The 13306-nt window shown below is 42.5% G+C and overlaps 1 protein-coding gene across 2 annotated transcripts in view; it reads right to left on the reverse strand.

Moving 5' to 3' along the window:
• Positions 1 to 1172: 1172 nt before the first annotated feature.
• The window catches only part of ILRUN (inflammation and lipid regulator with UBA-like and NBR1-like domains), a 34797-nt gene continuing 22663 nt past the window's right edge, over positions 1173 to 13306 (reverse strand). For both annotated transcript variants that reach the window (XM_049831734.1, XM_049831735.1), the window contains exon 5: positions 1173 to 5337. In XM_049831734.1, the coding sequence (XP_049687691.1) occupies positions 5302 to 5337 (36 nt within the window). In that variant the 3' untranslated portion in view covers positions 1173 to 5301. The remainder of the gene's footprint in view (positions 5338 to 13306) is intronic.

Genomic DNA, 13306 nt, shown 5'->3' on the forward strand with positions numbered 1-13306 from the left:
ATTCAGGCTTCCTGCAAGGATTAGTAACAAAGTCACATGTAAGCAAAAGAATGGCTTCAGCTAAGCTGCTCTACAATATAGTTTATATAGGCAAACGTTTGGGCTGGGTGCCCTGAGTGATAAGGCCTTACTTGGGAAATAGGATCAGCCCGAGATGACCATGCAAGTGCCCACCAAAGCAGAGACCTTCACATGCCCCCATCCTGGCATACAGGAACGCTAGATATTCCCTTAGTGATAGTAAGACAAGAAAAGAAAACAAAGAAAGTTCCTTCATTCAAAATTCCTCTCCTGCCTCGCCAAGAGACCCATGAAACAGCAGGTCTGATCTGCTGCTGTTTGAAGTCAGAAGCATCGCTGCATGCTGTGCCGAGGCTCCGAGTAAAGTGCTGGGATGTAAATAAGCCATGCAAGGAGCATGTAAGGACCCGGCTGTGGCTGCAGCATTGCTTTGTGCTGGTGACCCCTGGATGAAGATCACTAAAACTGGTTTTCCACTCCTTGCATCTGCACCCAGACCTCTCAGTGCCACCTCCCCTCCTGCTTCAGCCCTGATTAGAGCTGGAAGGTGCCAGCAGCACTGTGCTGAGCTGGTGCTTACCTCCATCCCCTCCATCACCCAGCCGGGGCACCGACGTGGTGCTGAGCCCCAGCCATCCCCTCGCACGCACCGCTGAGGACTGGTGCAGGCAGGAGACATGGCATTATTGTGGAGAAGTGTCCCAACCTCGTAACGAGGGACATCCACTGCTGACATCGGTGAACAGGTATAATCACATGTGGTAATGGTCTGTACCAGCACCGTGCACCCATTGCAGCCCTGGTGGGAATACTCCAGAAGGAGGTGCTGCGGTGAGCCCGCTCCCTTCTTCACAGGCTGTCCTCCCCCATCACCCTTCACATAAAAAAATTTGTATGGGCCTCTCGTCCATCCTTGTACCCATCTGCCTGGACTGGAAAGGTTGTTTGATAAACTCGGTATGCACTAAATTCATTTCAGTTTGTTTTTAAAGTGTTTTGGGGTGAAGACAGGGCTAGAACTGGGGTTAAGGATACTATTCCTTAGTGTCTGGAAACACCCTGGAGATGGAAGCAAGCTGGGTACCTTTAACTGCAAGATGACAGATTCAGAAGTTTTTGCAGCTTCAATAAAACTCTCAACAGCTACAGAACATTTTTTTTCTGTGTTAATTTAATCATACAAATATTCATTTATACATTAAGGAAAAAGCTTCCTTTATTTTTACCCCCAATGTGCTATCATAGGACTTCTCCCAGACTCAATGAGGCAACACACCATCCTGTTCTACACATGCACTCCCCCTGGAGAGAATAGACAGGCTGCAGAACCACCCACGCACTCACACACGAAAAAAAATTAAACACACAACAGAAACCCAGACATGGGACAGCGTGCATTTCCTAACCCTGCAGACTCCAGCTGCTCTCAATGCCCATGTGCTCTCTGACCACAACACCTTTGCCCCTTGTTCAGGGAGCCGCGTCTTCCAAACCTCGGAGGGGTTTGAATCCAACGCTCCTGAGATATGGGCAGCAGATTCCAGCTCCCCCCACCCCCTCACGTGGCCTTGTTTTGGGGAAGCCCTAGGGATATCGTGCTTCAGTTTGCCTAGGCTGACAGAAGGTGCCTGGGCTGCCATTGCTCAAGTTGTATTAGCGATATGGTTCCACATAAGTGGCTCACACTTGACGCAGGGATCCATTTTAGAGACCATCAGAGATGTTCTGCATTATCTTTTTTCTTTTGGAGGGATGGGGGGGTAAGGAAGACCTCTCTTTCCCTCCTCCTCAGGACTTCAGGACAGACTGGAGCCAGTTGCAGCCTCTCTGTCACTGCACCCTCCTGTACCACTGGGTAGCAGCCCCATCCCTCCCCCAGTCAGGAACACCAGCCTCACTGGGTTAACAGCCTCTTTACTGGCTCACCAGTCTCAACCCAGTATGGATTTCTTCCCACTTCTAACAGGCCTGAGTTCTACATGCATAACTCAGGTGGATCGGGTTATCTGGGCCACTGCACACACTTCAGGCTCACCAAAATATTTGGCATTCAGCACTTTTGAAAAATCAGGCCATTTGTTTCATCAATCTGATGTTAAGACTCCACGACTTTGAATGCATCAGCCCTACAGAAACCAATACAATCACAGTGCCCTGAAGTCACCTGGAAAGAGCTTTGCTGAATACATCTCAAATCCCCCTATTTAAAAGCTGGAAACCTGACAGCAAGAGCAATTTGAGGGCTGGCTGCACCACTAAGCTCCAAGGAACCAGAGGAGATAAAACCACCTCTGGCCTCAGTGAAACAGTTTTTACTTGAGGAAAAACCCAGAGGTAGAGCAACCACTAATTTAAACATGCTTCCACTATCACAGCCAGGGTTACAACCCCAACCCTCAAAGCATCAGAGCACTGTGCGATTGTTTGCAGAGAGATCATTCCCACAGACAAGAGCGCTCCTGCTCAGCTACCTGGGGAAGAACGGTGATGTGAGCAGCAAGAGGTTGCAGATTTCAGCAGCAACTCGGATCTGGACCTGCCTTTCTTCACACCCTGGAGTAAGTGACCCTTGTCACAAGGACACCATGGACTGAAAAGACTCAAGAGGAGAGAGAATTCAAGTCTGTGCAGAACAAGTGCGCCTTCTGAGTCGGAAAGCACACGACTACTTGGGGTGCATGCAAGGTTTTTGGGGGTTTGGTGGGTTTTTTTTGGGTTTTTTTTGTTTGTTTGTGGTTTTTTTTTTTTAAAAGAAAGGAAAATTCAGTCTTAGGAGGAGCACAAGAACACAAATGTGGTGTCCGTTATATAAGGGAGGAGCGCATGTGACTGACAGGAGAAGAAAGCCAGCATGGGGGTATCCGAGTTCAAGGGTCTCCCCGATGCCTCAGCTGATACAAGGCAAAGGTTGCAGCACCAGCTATAACATATGGACTCAGATCTTAATTTCCACCACCCTTCCACTCATAGCTGATAAAAGGAGCTAATAAAGATAAGGAATCACCTTGTCACTTGGACAAACAGCAGTCTCCAGTGTTTTTGATACCTTCAGAAGGGAAGCAGCAGTATTTCAAGTGATGTTACGGTCGGGTACATGTTCATGCCTTCAGACCTTGTCGCTCAAGCCACCTGCTTGGAAAGGAGGGAGCAAAGAAAAAATCCACTTGCCTACACTACACTACAGTGATGCAAATCATTCCCTAGACTGAATGCTAAGAGGAGAAAACCAATCCAAGGCAAAATGATGTTACAAGAGCCAAACACTACAGCTGCACTGAGCAGTGCAGCACCACTTTCCACAGGTTCACTCTGGTTCTGAAGTCACCCAGCTCTAGCAAGCTGCTGAGACAGACCCAGGTGCTCACCAAATTGCAAGGGCAAATGATAAGCAGTCCAAAGCCTGCAGAGCCTCTTCTATGCAGATAATTTCTTACATCATACTTGTTTCTCCTAGCAAACAGATTTTTGAAGGGAGACTTCAGGTAACAGTAACCTTTAACAGTGAACCTCTGAAATTCGAACAAAATTTATCGCCTAATTCTTCCTCTGATGGATACAAGGAACTCCTACCGCCCTCCAGAAGATCTATCTGTGTGCACTAAGATAAGACAGTCCTTGGTAGCTGCAATGAAAATGAATCCTGCATTCAAAACCAACCAAGAAAATACAACTAGTCAAGAGCAATCAGTGTAAAGCCACGCACCATACAGCAAGCGTGTGCTCTGCTCCAACAAGAACAAGAGCCTTCACTGGAAAGATCTGGAAGAAGGTTGTGGGAGCTTTGAGTATTACTGTATCTTTGGCAGATGGCTGTTCCAGCCTTGTTCACATTTCCGAGTAAAATGGTGTCCCCTCACCTCGCCATCTGGCTCTCCTTCAGCAGGATCTGTGGTGACACAGCACTTTAGAAATCCACCGCAGCACTTGAGGCCGTTCTCCCTCCTCTCACACTGGACTTCCCAATCCATAATTGGGGGAAAATACATTGGAGGAACAGCAGAGCAACCCGAATCTTTAGACAAGCAATTCCCCCCTCTAATACCAAGCCCTGGAGAGCCCATTTAGAAGTAGGAGCCTCGATGAAGCTACAAGCCAGGACTGTAAAGGCGAATGAATACAAGGCGACAGAGTGGAATACAGCTGATGATGTTAACTCTTGCTCTGCATTCAAAAATGCAATTAGCCTCTAAGCTTTATCATAGGAGAAATGAATGCAAACTTATACTCTATATGAGAGAGATGGGAGATTCAAAATTAAAAGCACATGACTTTTGTAAAGCTTTGCTACTACCAAGTGAATTATAGCTACAGAAAAAAAGTTTCCTCTTGGCACAAGACTGATACGCTTGCTTGGTTGCTCTAGGCACAGCTACTGTACATCAAGAGTTAACAAAAAGGTATTTTAAAATGCTAATCACATAGGACAGCTCTGGAACTTTAATAAAAATCCATTTCTTATCAATATGGGTGTGTATTTGTGTGCACTTCATGTACAAGGGGAAGGGAAATGAGCCCTCCATGATATCCTAGAAGTCCCAGAGTCCTCTCCAACTCTGATACCAAGACCTGGTCTTCAGCATGGTTTCCAACGACATGCAAGACAACTGACAGCAACACCCAAACCAAAAGGGGAAAAAAAAAAAAGAAAAGATTAAAAAGTTGGTAACTAGAACAGCAGATGATATTAAAAATGCAGAGCTGGGTACAGACCCAACCTGTCATTAAAAAATGTCCAACAAAAAGAAGTCACTGCACAAACCCCAGAAGATGCTAAGCAAATTCCCATTCGGCAGCAAGCAAAACACGACAGTTCCATAAAAATGCACGCTGTCCCTTATTTTAAAAAAATATGAACAAGAAACAAACAGAAATTAAACATTTGCTCAAACTACAACCGCTCTGTAGGCAAAATATTTTTTTTAAAGATGGCTTTTTCATTTTCAGTTTTTAAACTTCTTTTTAAGCTACCTAATTATGTGCCAGAATAATTTCTAAAAAAAAAACCCCACGGTGTTGGTATATTTTCTTTCTCATAGCATTTAACAACACTCCTGAAATCCAGCATTCACACATGCATACTTAGATTTTGTATTTTCCTCCAGAAACTGCTAGTCTTAAGTTACTGGGCTTTCATTTTTTCTTCTTTATCCAGAACACGGAGGCAGAGAAGTGGGGGTCCATGTTGTGTCTGTCTGCCACATGGATCCCCCTCCCTCCCCCCAAAAGTCAGTTCTTTGTTAAATTCTCCTCTTGTCGATACCCGTTTTGTGTTTTTGTGTTTTAAGACTGTCCGAAGGGATAAGGACCGTGGAAACCCTGAAAGAAAGTTGGAGACATAATCAATTTCAATAGGCAAGAAAAAAAATTGATCAGTGTACACCTACAAATACTGACCATGCCATCCCAGTACTTCTAAACCAAATGCAACCCTTTACCCACCAATGTGACCAGTGTTGTCCAGCCTCATGAAACACTCCTAAAACGCAGGTTTCAGTGCTTGTAGCTGGTTTCCCCAGAGATGTCAGATGCTATCCACTTACCTCTTTCAGGTGTTATTTAGGCCAGGTAATAGCCAGCTGTTACTGGGCCACAAAGTAACTTGTATTTTCTACACCAGAACAAAAATCCCCTACAGATGCTATAATACCTGTGAGGCCAAGCAACTGCAGTTTCACAAGTCTATTCTAAAGATTACAGCAAACAGTTATGTAAGAGGCTGTAATCGGTAGAAGAGTCTATTTAAGAAAAAAAAAAAAATAATCAAGATTTTCCATGTTTCCACAACTACCACTTTTGCTCTCTCAAGATAACAATGTACATTTTGCTCAAGTGAAAATCAATGCCAACATTTAACAAACAAACAAAAAAAAAAGCTTACTACAGACTCCATTTTCCTTCGTTTACATCCTGAAGTGAGTCACCTAAATGACAGATCTAGTAACAGGTCTCAAATTAACAGGAACTCCTTTCTGTAATTTCTATTGTTCAAATCAGCTATCCAGGGTTTCATCAGGAAGCAAAAGGAAGTGACCAACAGGCAGGCAAGAGATCTCCCAAGTCACAGGGCTATAAAGTTTGTCATAATGAAGGTACAAACCACACACAAAATTCTTCTGTAAGATCCAGACACATACTCAGGTTAGAAGTGAGATGAGGAAGAAAAGCTCATTATATTTAATTCTCAAAGTTGGAAGACCATTATGCAAATGTTTTTTTTAACAGAGTCCAGCTTGTTTCCAGTATGCTGATGAGTAAGACAGCTGAGAGCCCAATTTGCACAAAGCCATTCTCGGTCTTTAAGTGAAGCTCTGACTTCAGTTTTCACCATTTTGCCTTTAACAGGGCAAATCTCAAAGGAAACACTGTTTCCTGCATTTTCTCCTACAACTCTGTAACAACCTCACTGCATGGGCCACAGAGCCATGAAACAATGAGTCTTTAACATGACTCATATAAAGAAAGTAACAATTTCATTAGCTTAAGCCCAGTTACAAAAACCCAAGTTCAAGAGCTCTGTTTTACACCTATGTTAAAAAGGAAGTGCTCCAAGAAGCCTGTAATCTCACCACAGCTGGTGAGAAAAAGTTAATTCTTTAGGATATATCGGGTGGCAAAATACAAGACAATGGTAAAATGAAGCATCTATCAGCAGCTCTCAAAATTCAACCAAGAGAGGAAGATTAGCAGACAATTAAAGAGGACATCTCATGAACGGCATGGGAAGTACGGAAACTGGCAACTTGCTGTTTGCAGACAGAAATACATGCAAGTGATGGAAAAACAAACACACTTCTACACTAGGAATATGCTGCACTCCCAGTTTGTAAAGCAAGCTTTTCAAAAGATAACACCCAGCAGATTCCAGCACAACAGTTCACCTCAGAAAGGAAAAGCTCCCACCAAAATCAAAAGACTGACATATTCAACATTTCCAAAAAATACAGTCACTGAAACAGGGGGAAAGGGAAGAGCAGAAGAGAAACATTAAAATAACGTGAATAGGTGCACAAAAAACCCCCAAAGGACACAGAAGGAAAACAATGTTATAAGCAACATCCTAAGCAGTCTCACCTCAAAGGGGTTAAGCTCTTGTACTTCTTGCTCTACAAACAAAAACCAGGATTTGTTGCTGATTACCTGTACAGAGACATTTGCCAGAATTTGCTTCATCTTTTAGTTACCTGCACATAAGGCTTTGTTTGCAGATACTGAGTGGCAAGCACTCACAAGCCTCATGAGAGTGGTTTAAACATCAACTGCTCCCAGCTGCCTGCTCCCTCTGCCGGGGGCTACCGACTGCACGTACCATAAACAGTTGTACCGTTTATGTATTTTACAGTTTACGTCACAGGCAAAACCTCACTGATTTAATTTGTGCTGTGCATGCCATTAGCCAAGACATCTGCATCACCCCATGACATAAAAGAATTAACACAGTTAATCAGTACACAGTCCAGAGTCTTCAGCTTAAGTCAGACATGAGAACAGTCCATTAGTCTTTTTGTATGCAGAGAGAGACCCCATGAAGAGGCTATTAACCTTGTTTTCAGGGAAACCCTCTGGATCTTCAGATACTGTTTTCTGTAGCATCCAGTTTAAAGCTACACAATTATGCTAATCATGTCTTAATTAAAAGCAGAATTTTGTTCACCTTCAGAGTGTCAGATTACTAAGTATATACAGCTTTGTACTGCTTGCTACACTGCACTTAACAGGCTGACATCACTAGATGAGCTTCTCATGAGCAATTCCATGAACAGTCCCAGAATCTGTGACCAAGGTTAGCTTCTCCTGATGCAATGAATTTCACCATGAAGAAAAAGCCCAAAATCTTTGCTTTTGGGATTGCCACTCTTCACTGCAGTTCACTTACCCGTGAGATTTATTAGTGTACATGAGAACTTACAAAATTAAAACACACCTGTTTCTTTTCTTCAAGATCAAGTGTAGACTTGGTTTGACATCAGACCCTGAGCAAGAAATTCTTACTCCCCTTTGTGAAATGAGAACACCTTTCTTCTTCCTCAGTAACTAATATGCAAGCTCTCTGCAGAGCAATTGTTTCTCATTACATTTATTCAACATGCACAGTGTAATAGTGTCTTGATACCTGAAAACTTCAGTTACTGCTGCAATCCAAATACCAAACTCCATTATGTGACATTTTCAGGAATAATTATCCCTTGTATGCAATATTTTACATCATAAACATGCAAAAATAATTCTGCATACAATGGCAGCTTTCCCGAGTTATTTCAACTGAAGAATTATTCATGCTATTTTTGGTGAATTCCCTTCTATTCTCAAAATGAGATGACTGTCTTCATGAAAAGCTCAGCTGCAGCTTTGCAGATTTACTTTCAGTTCTTCCAGTATCTTCCACAGAAGTAATTGCTAACTTGCTAGTGAAAGTATACTGGCAATTCATACAGATAAGTATGTGAGAACAGCGGACCGTGTTTTTTCAAGAAAAGACTACACCAAACTTACTGGTAGAAATTATCATTTGACTGCTGCATCTAGAAGGGAATTGAGACCTTTTGGAAAGTTAAAGGCCTTTGTAAATACTGAGCTCTTTAAATGAAGGCACCTGTGCTAGAAATAAAATAAAGATTAAGTTAATCTTTCATAAACCATCACAACACAGGCTTTCAAATAGCTATCTTTATTTCACCTTTGTGACTGAGTCAAGATCAATAAAAGGTACACTTCAAGAGAGACAGGAGTTTCTGATGCACGGCTGCAAAGCAATACAGGAGTCTCCCAGTGTACACTGACAGTAGCATCAGACAACGCTACAAGTCCCCGTTTCCTCGTCACCTCCTGGGCCGCTCCTAGTCAGTGCTTCTCCAAACTACGCAGAGTTCTCTTGACTAACTTACGTAAACTGAACACAAACAGAAGAACAAAGTATTGAGCACTTTTTTTTAATGTTTTTTTTTTTAATTTTTTTTAATTCCATGCATGCTGTGCAAACATGGCGTGGCAGTTAAGACCACCAGGAAGTTAAGAATCTTCTCACAGTGCAGCCACTCGTAGGGCTGGTTTAGATGCACATAGCTGATGAAGTACATGAGGGCTCAAGTACATGATTAAGTTACCATGCAACAACTTAGGTCTTGTAACTTAATCAATGGCGTGCTTTTAGTCTGCAGAGATAAAACAACAGGAAAACTGTTGGCCTGCAATGGAGCAAAGTTAAGCTAAAATCAGATTATCTCACATTTCCCACAGTCCAAAAGCACATGGACTGTCGGTTTTCATGGATGAGCTAGCATGCAGCATCCAAACACATTAGTCTTTCACCAGATAAGCAAACCAGCTCATGCAACATCAGTTTAGCCTGCAGATGCTATGCAGCAGAGTGGCTGTCAAAGAGTAGCTATGGTAGTTTTGAGTTCAATGTTCTCCCACTTTGTTCTAAATGAATTTAACTATGTGGTAACTAGCCCAATTTGAAGCCCAGATACCAAGATGGAAGGAGCTTCTCTTCTACACGGAAGCAAACATTTCTGGGGCATCTTCCTTACCCACAAATATAGTTTGGTACCCAAATAGTTTCCAGTGGAAAAATTTCTGTCTAGAGTTTAGAGGTACTCAAAAAATATGCAAATTGGAGTGCCCTGGTTTGGAAGAAGCACGCATCTAGAAGCAGCAGCAACTTTTAAACTCAGAGAGAGGAAGCCAGTTAAAGGCTCTAAGGATAGAGAGAGGTTTGGTTTCCCCGTACATATAGAAAGCTGTCAAGTAGCATGGATCAGAGTTCAGCTCCACACAGAATGAAGTAAGATGGTGAGCAAAAATACAACAGGAAAAAAGGTGTTAAGATTTTAATTTTCTGAACCCCAAATATGCTCATATTTCAATGGGCTTTTAAGAGCAGCACGAGTAACAAACAGAACAGGTTAATACCAGACAAGCTATAGAACGCCCTTTGCTATGGCGGTGACTATGCAAATTGTTCTGTATGGGCAAATATTTGCAGAATCAGAACTTCTACATGCAGTTTTCTGTATTACACAGAAAGCAGCAATTCCTCAATTCATATGGGCAACAGATTTGGATATATATATGCATATTTTATATATATAGGTGACAAGTACAATCTGAATGTCAGTATATGGCTATCCACTTCAGATCTTTTTAGACATTTAAACCTGTACGTTTCTTTCCTTAGTTAAGAAATTTAACTCTAATTCCCCAGGCACTGTACAACTGCATCTTGCGCTTTTAATGTAAAAGACTGTCACAAGAAAGCAGCAGTGACCTCGACAGTGTTGCTATGAGACAGGAGCGAGTAAATAGAAGGAAGCTATATTAGCCTCATCTCTCTCGAGAATACAGAGAGAAAGCGATTGCCAAAGAGGAGAATAAAATACCCATGCTTGGGTATATGTGGACTCTAATACAGCTCATCCCTATCCTGAGATAAGCATCCTATCCTGCACTTAAGCACATCTTTAATTCTAAGAACATGCAAAAACTCCACTGGGAATAGATATAACAACAACATGCTTAAAGCAATGCCCTGAACAGAGACCCTGATCTACAACCTTCCAGCAGTTTATTTGATTAGGTGAGCAGGGTGGACCCAGGGAAGGCGTACACTACAGCAGCAATAAAGATCACACTCAGTTTGTTTCAACCATACCACAGGTTTGATCTTATCTGCTTATAGGGAATTCAGTGTCTTGTTTTGTTTGTTTTGTTTTTTTGCTAGGAAGTTTGCTTCACTGAGCAGAGCATCCAAACCATGTACTCTATGCTGCTGTATAAAAGCATTTTGAATGTTTCCACGTGTGAAACTGATAATGATCTAATCCAGCAGCAGATGGCACGTCAGTGCCACTGAGATCCTGACTCCAATGGGGAATTTTAGAGGACAAGTCACACCTGCTCAGTTGCACCAGAGGGAGAACTAATACAGACAAGGTCTGGCAACTTCTAGTATGTTTTACAGCTGCAGATGCCAGAAACTGCTAGCTTTATCTCAAAGATTTCATAGTCTCATCCAAATGCATGACTGGGGTTCTCCACAATCTCTTGGCAGAGAGGAAGCCTCCACAGTAATCTGAGAAATATTTAAGAGCTTATATTACTTCTAAATACAGGACATATGCCCTTCTGAACACCTTAACTAGACCTTACCCCTCCCACACCAAATGGTGTGTCAAACATGACTAGGTATTTACTCCATTCTCTGGGTACATGAAAGCAGACAAAATTATTAGAGATCCTGCCCAAGATAAATAAAATCCAGGAATCCTAACGTGCAACTGTATAACCAACCCACAGTACTCTTTTGTCTGCTCCTAGAACTTGAAATAAAGCCTTTCACATCAATATTCAATCACAAGACAACAGCTTGACATGTAGTAGTTTTCTTTCCCCCTCTCAAGCAGCAGAGTACAGGTCAAGTCCCCAGAAGTGGGGAAGATGGGCCAGATACAGCTTTTCCTAACAGGTACTGGAACACCATCTGCTGATCGGTGGTTTAATACTTCTGACATCACCTCCAGTAAGACCTTTTCCACTTAATCTGAGCCCCAGCTGGGGATACTGCTTACACATCTTCTTTTCCAGAAGGATTTCCAGATTGCAGGAAGAAAGCATGCAATAGTGCTAGACCTACACCAGGGAAGGTGAGCATGTTCACCTGGCGATTTTAAATGAGACCAAGTATCTAGGATGTCAAACCTACTCAGACTTGTTCACTACAGAAACAGTATTGTACCAATGTGAATATTCAGTCTGTGGCAGAACGCCTGCTGCCCTCGATGGGAAGGGCAAGGCTGAAACAGGACTCTGATCTTCAGACCTACCTTAATAACAGCTTCCAAAGGAAAAGCTAACTTGTTTTTTTGTTAATGTCACAAATAGAAACACTGTAGTAGAGACAAAAAACCTCAAAACCCAATGAACTTTCGCATACCCCACCCCATCTCCAAAAAGGACCATAACGTTATCCCTTCTGAAGCAAGCAAGAAACAAGATTTCTGCTTTTATCTCACATAATCTACCTCAAATCCACCAAGAATCTTCTGTAAATACAAAAAGAAACAAAAAACCCAAAACAAAAAAAATGGGGTGGGGGGGGACGGGGACGGATGACGACAGGGAAGGCTACCTACCCTACATCTGAGGTTAGATTATAATGGCTTATATCTCATAAGAGTACTGATCATGAACTTTGGGTTACTAGCTAAACCAGCTTACTTAAATTTAGTGAAATCCTCTCTGGTACTGCTTCACTCTCCTTTTTGGCTTTTCTTTTCCACAGAATAGCTGACCTTTGCTATGTCCTCTGCACCTCCAATAGGTATCAGTTTCTTACACCTATGTTCTTAGAAAAGACAAAGCATCTACTCCTCAGCCAAGAGAGTCTGTTGGTATGCTTTACCTCGCGGTGCCCACACCACTCTCCTCTCACTGGGAAGGGTAAGGATATATACCACTGGGAGAGACCTAACGAAAACTGAAGGCCATGTTACTGCCAAAACCCCACATCCAGAAATTCAACACAGGAACTTTCTCAGAAGTGCATATATTAGCAGTTCCACATCTATCCACCTGCAAGTGCAAATCAACTACAAAGCAATTGCCAAGCTCTGCACTCAGAAAATAGGCAAGGGGAAAAAAAAGCCACCTCCAGCCTAAAGCTGACCACCAAAAGTGGAATTAAATTTTCCCACCTAAATTAAACCTAGTATTTTAGCTATGAAAGGCTTAGGTAAGTCCACTATCTCACCAAAGCTGTACTTGATAAATGATTTTTTATTTTTCATCACTTGATACACAGAGCTGTTACCAATCTTTGCTGGGATACATACAACAGACAGCTGCAGAGCGGCACTCCCCACCTGAAGCACCTGAGATAAAGTTTATGCAGAGAAGCTACATCAGTATATAGACAGACTCTGCAGTCAGACAATGGCCTGTCTTGTCTCTTCAGGGAATACCGCTATCCACCAAACAACCACTAAAAGGCAGTGACTTTCAGTCACTGCTAATTCAGGTTGTATTTGAACTGATAGGTGAAAGGCTTTATTTTTCAATCATTTCCTAAGCCATCCATTTCACTTTTAGTGAGTGAGAATCTTGAAGCAGGAGCCAATACAGCTTATAGCAATTTATGTTTGGGGTGCCAAACACAAAAAAGGTCGTTGGTAGTCTGTCAAACAGTTAATCCTGTGCATGCCATCAGTAAAAAAATGCATAGCCCTGGTGCAAAGTAGGTCACTAAAATATGATCCACTGGTAGAGGACAGGCAGTTCATCCAGTTAG

Source organism: Accipiter gentilis, chromosome 29, assembly GCF_929443795.1.
Source record: "Accipiter gentilis chromosome 29, bAccGen1.1, whole genome shotgun sequence".
NCBI lineage: Eukaryota > Metazoa > Chordata > Aves > Accipitriformes > Accipitridae > Astur > Astur gentilis.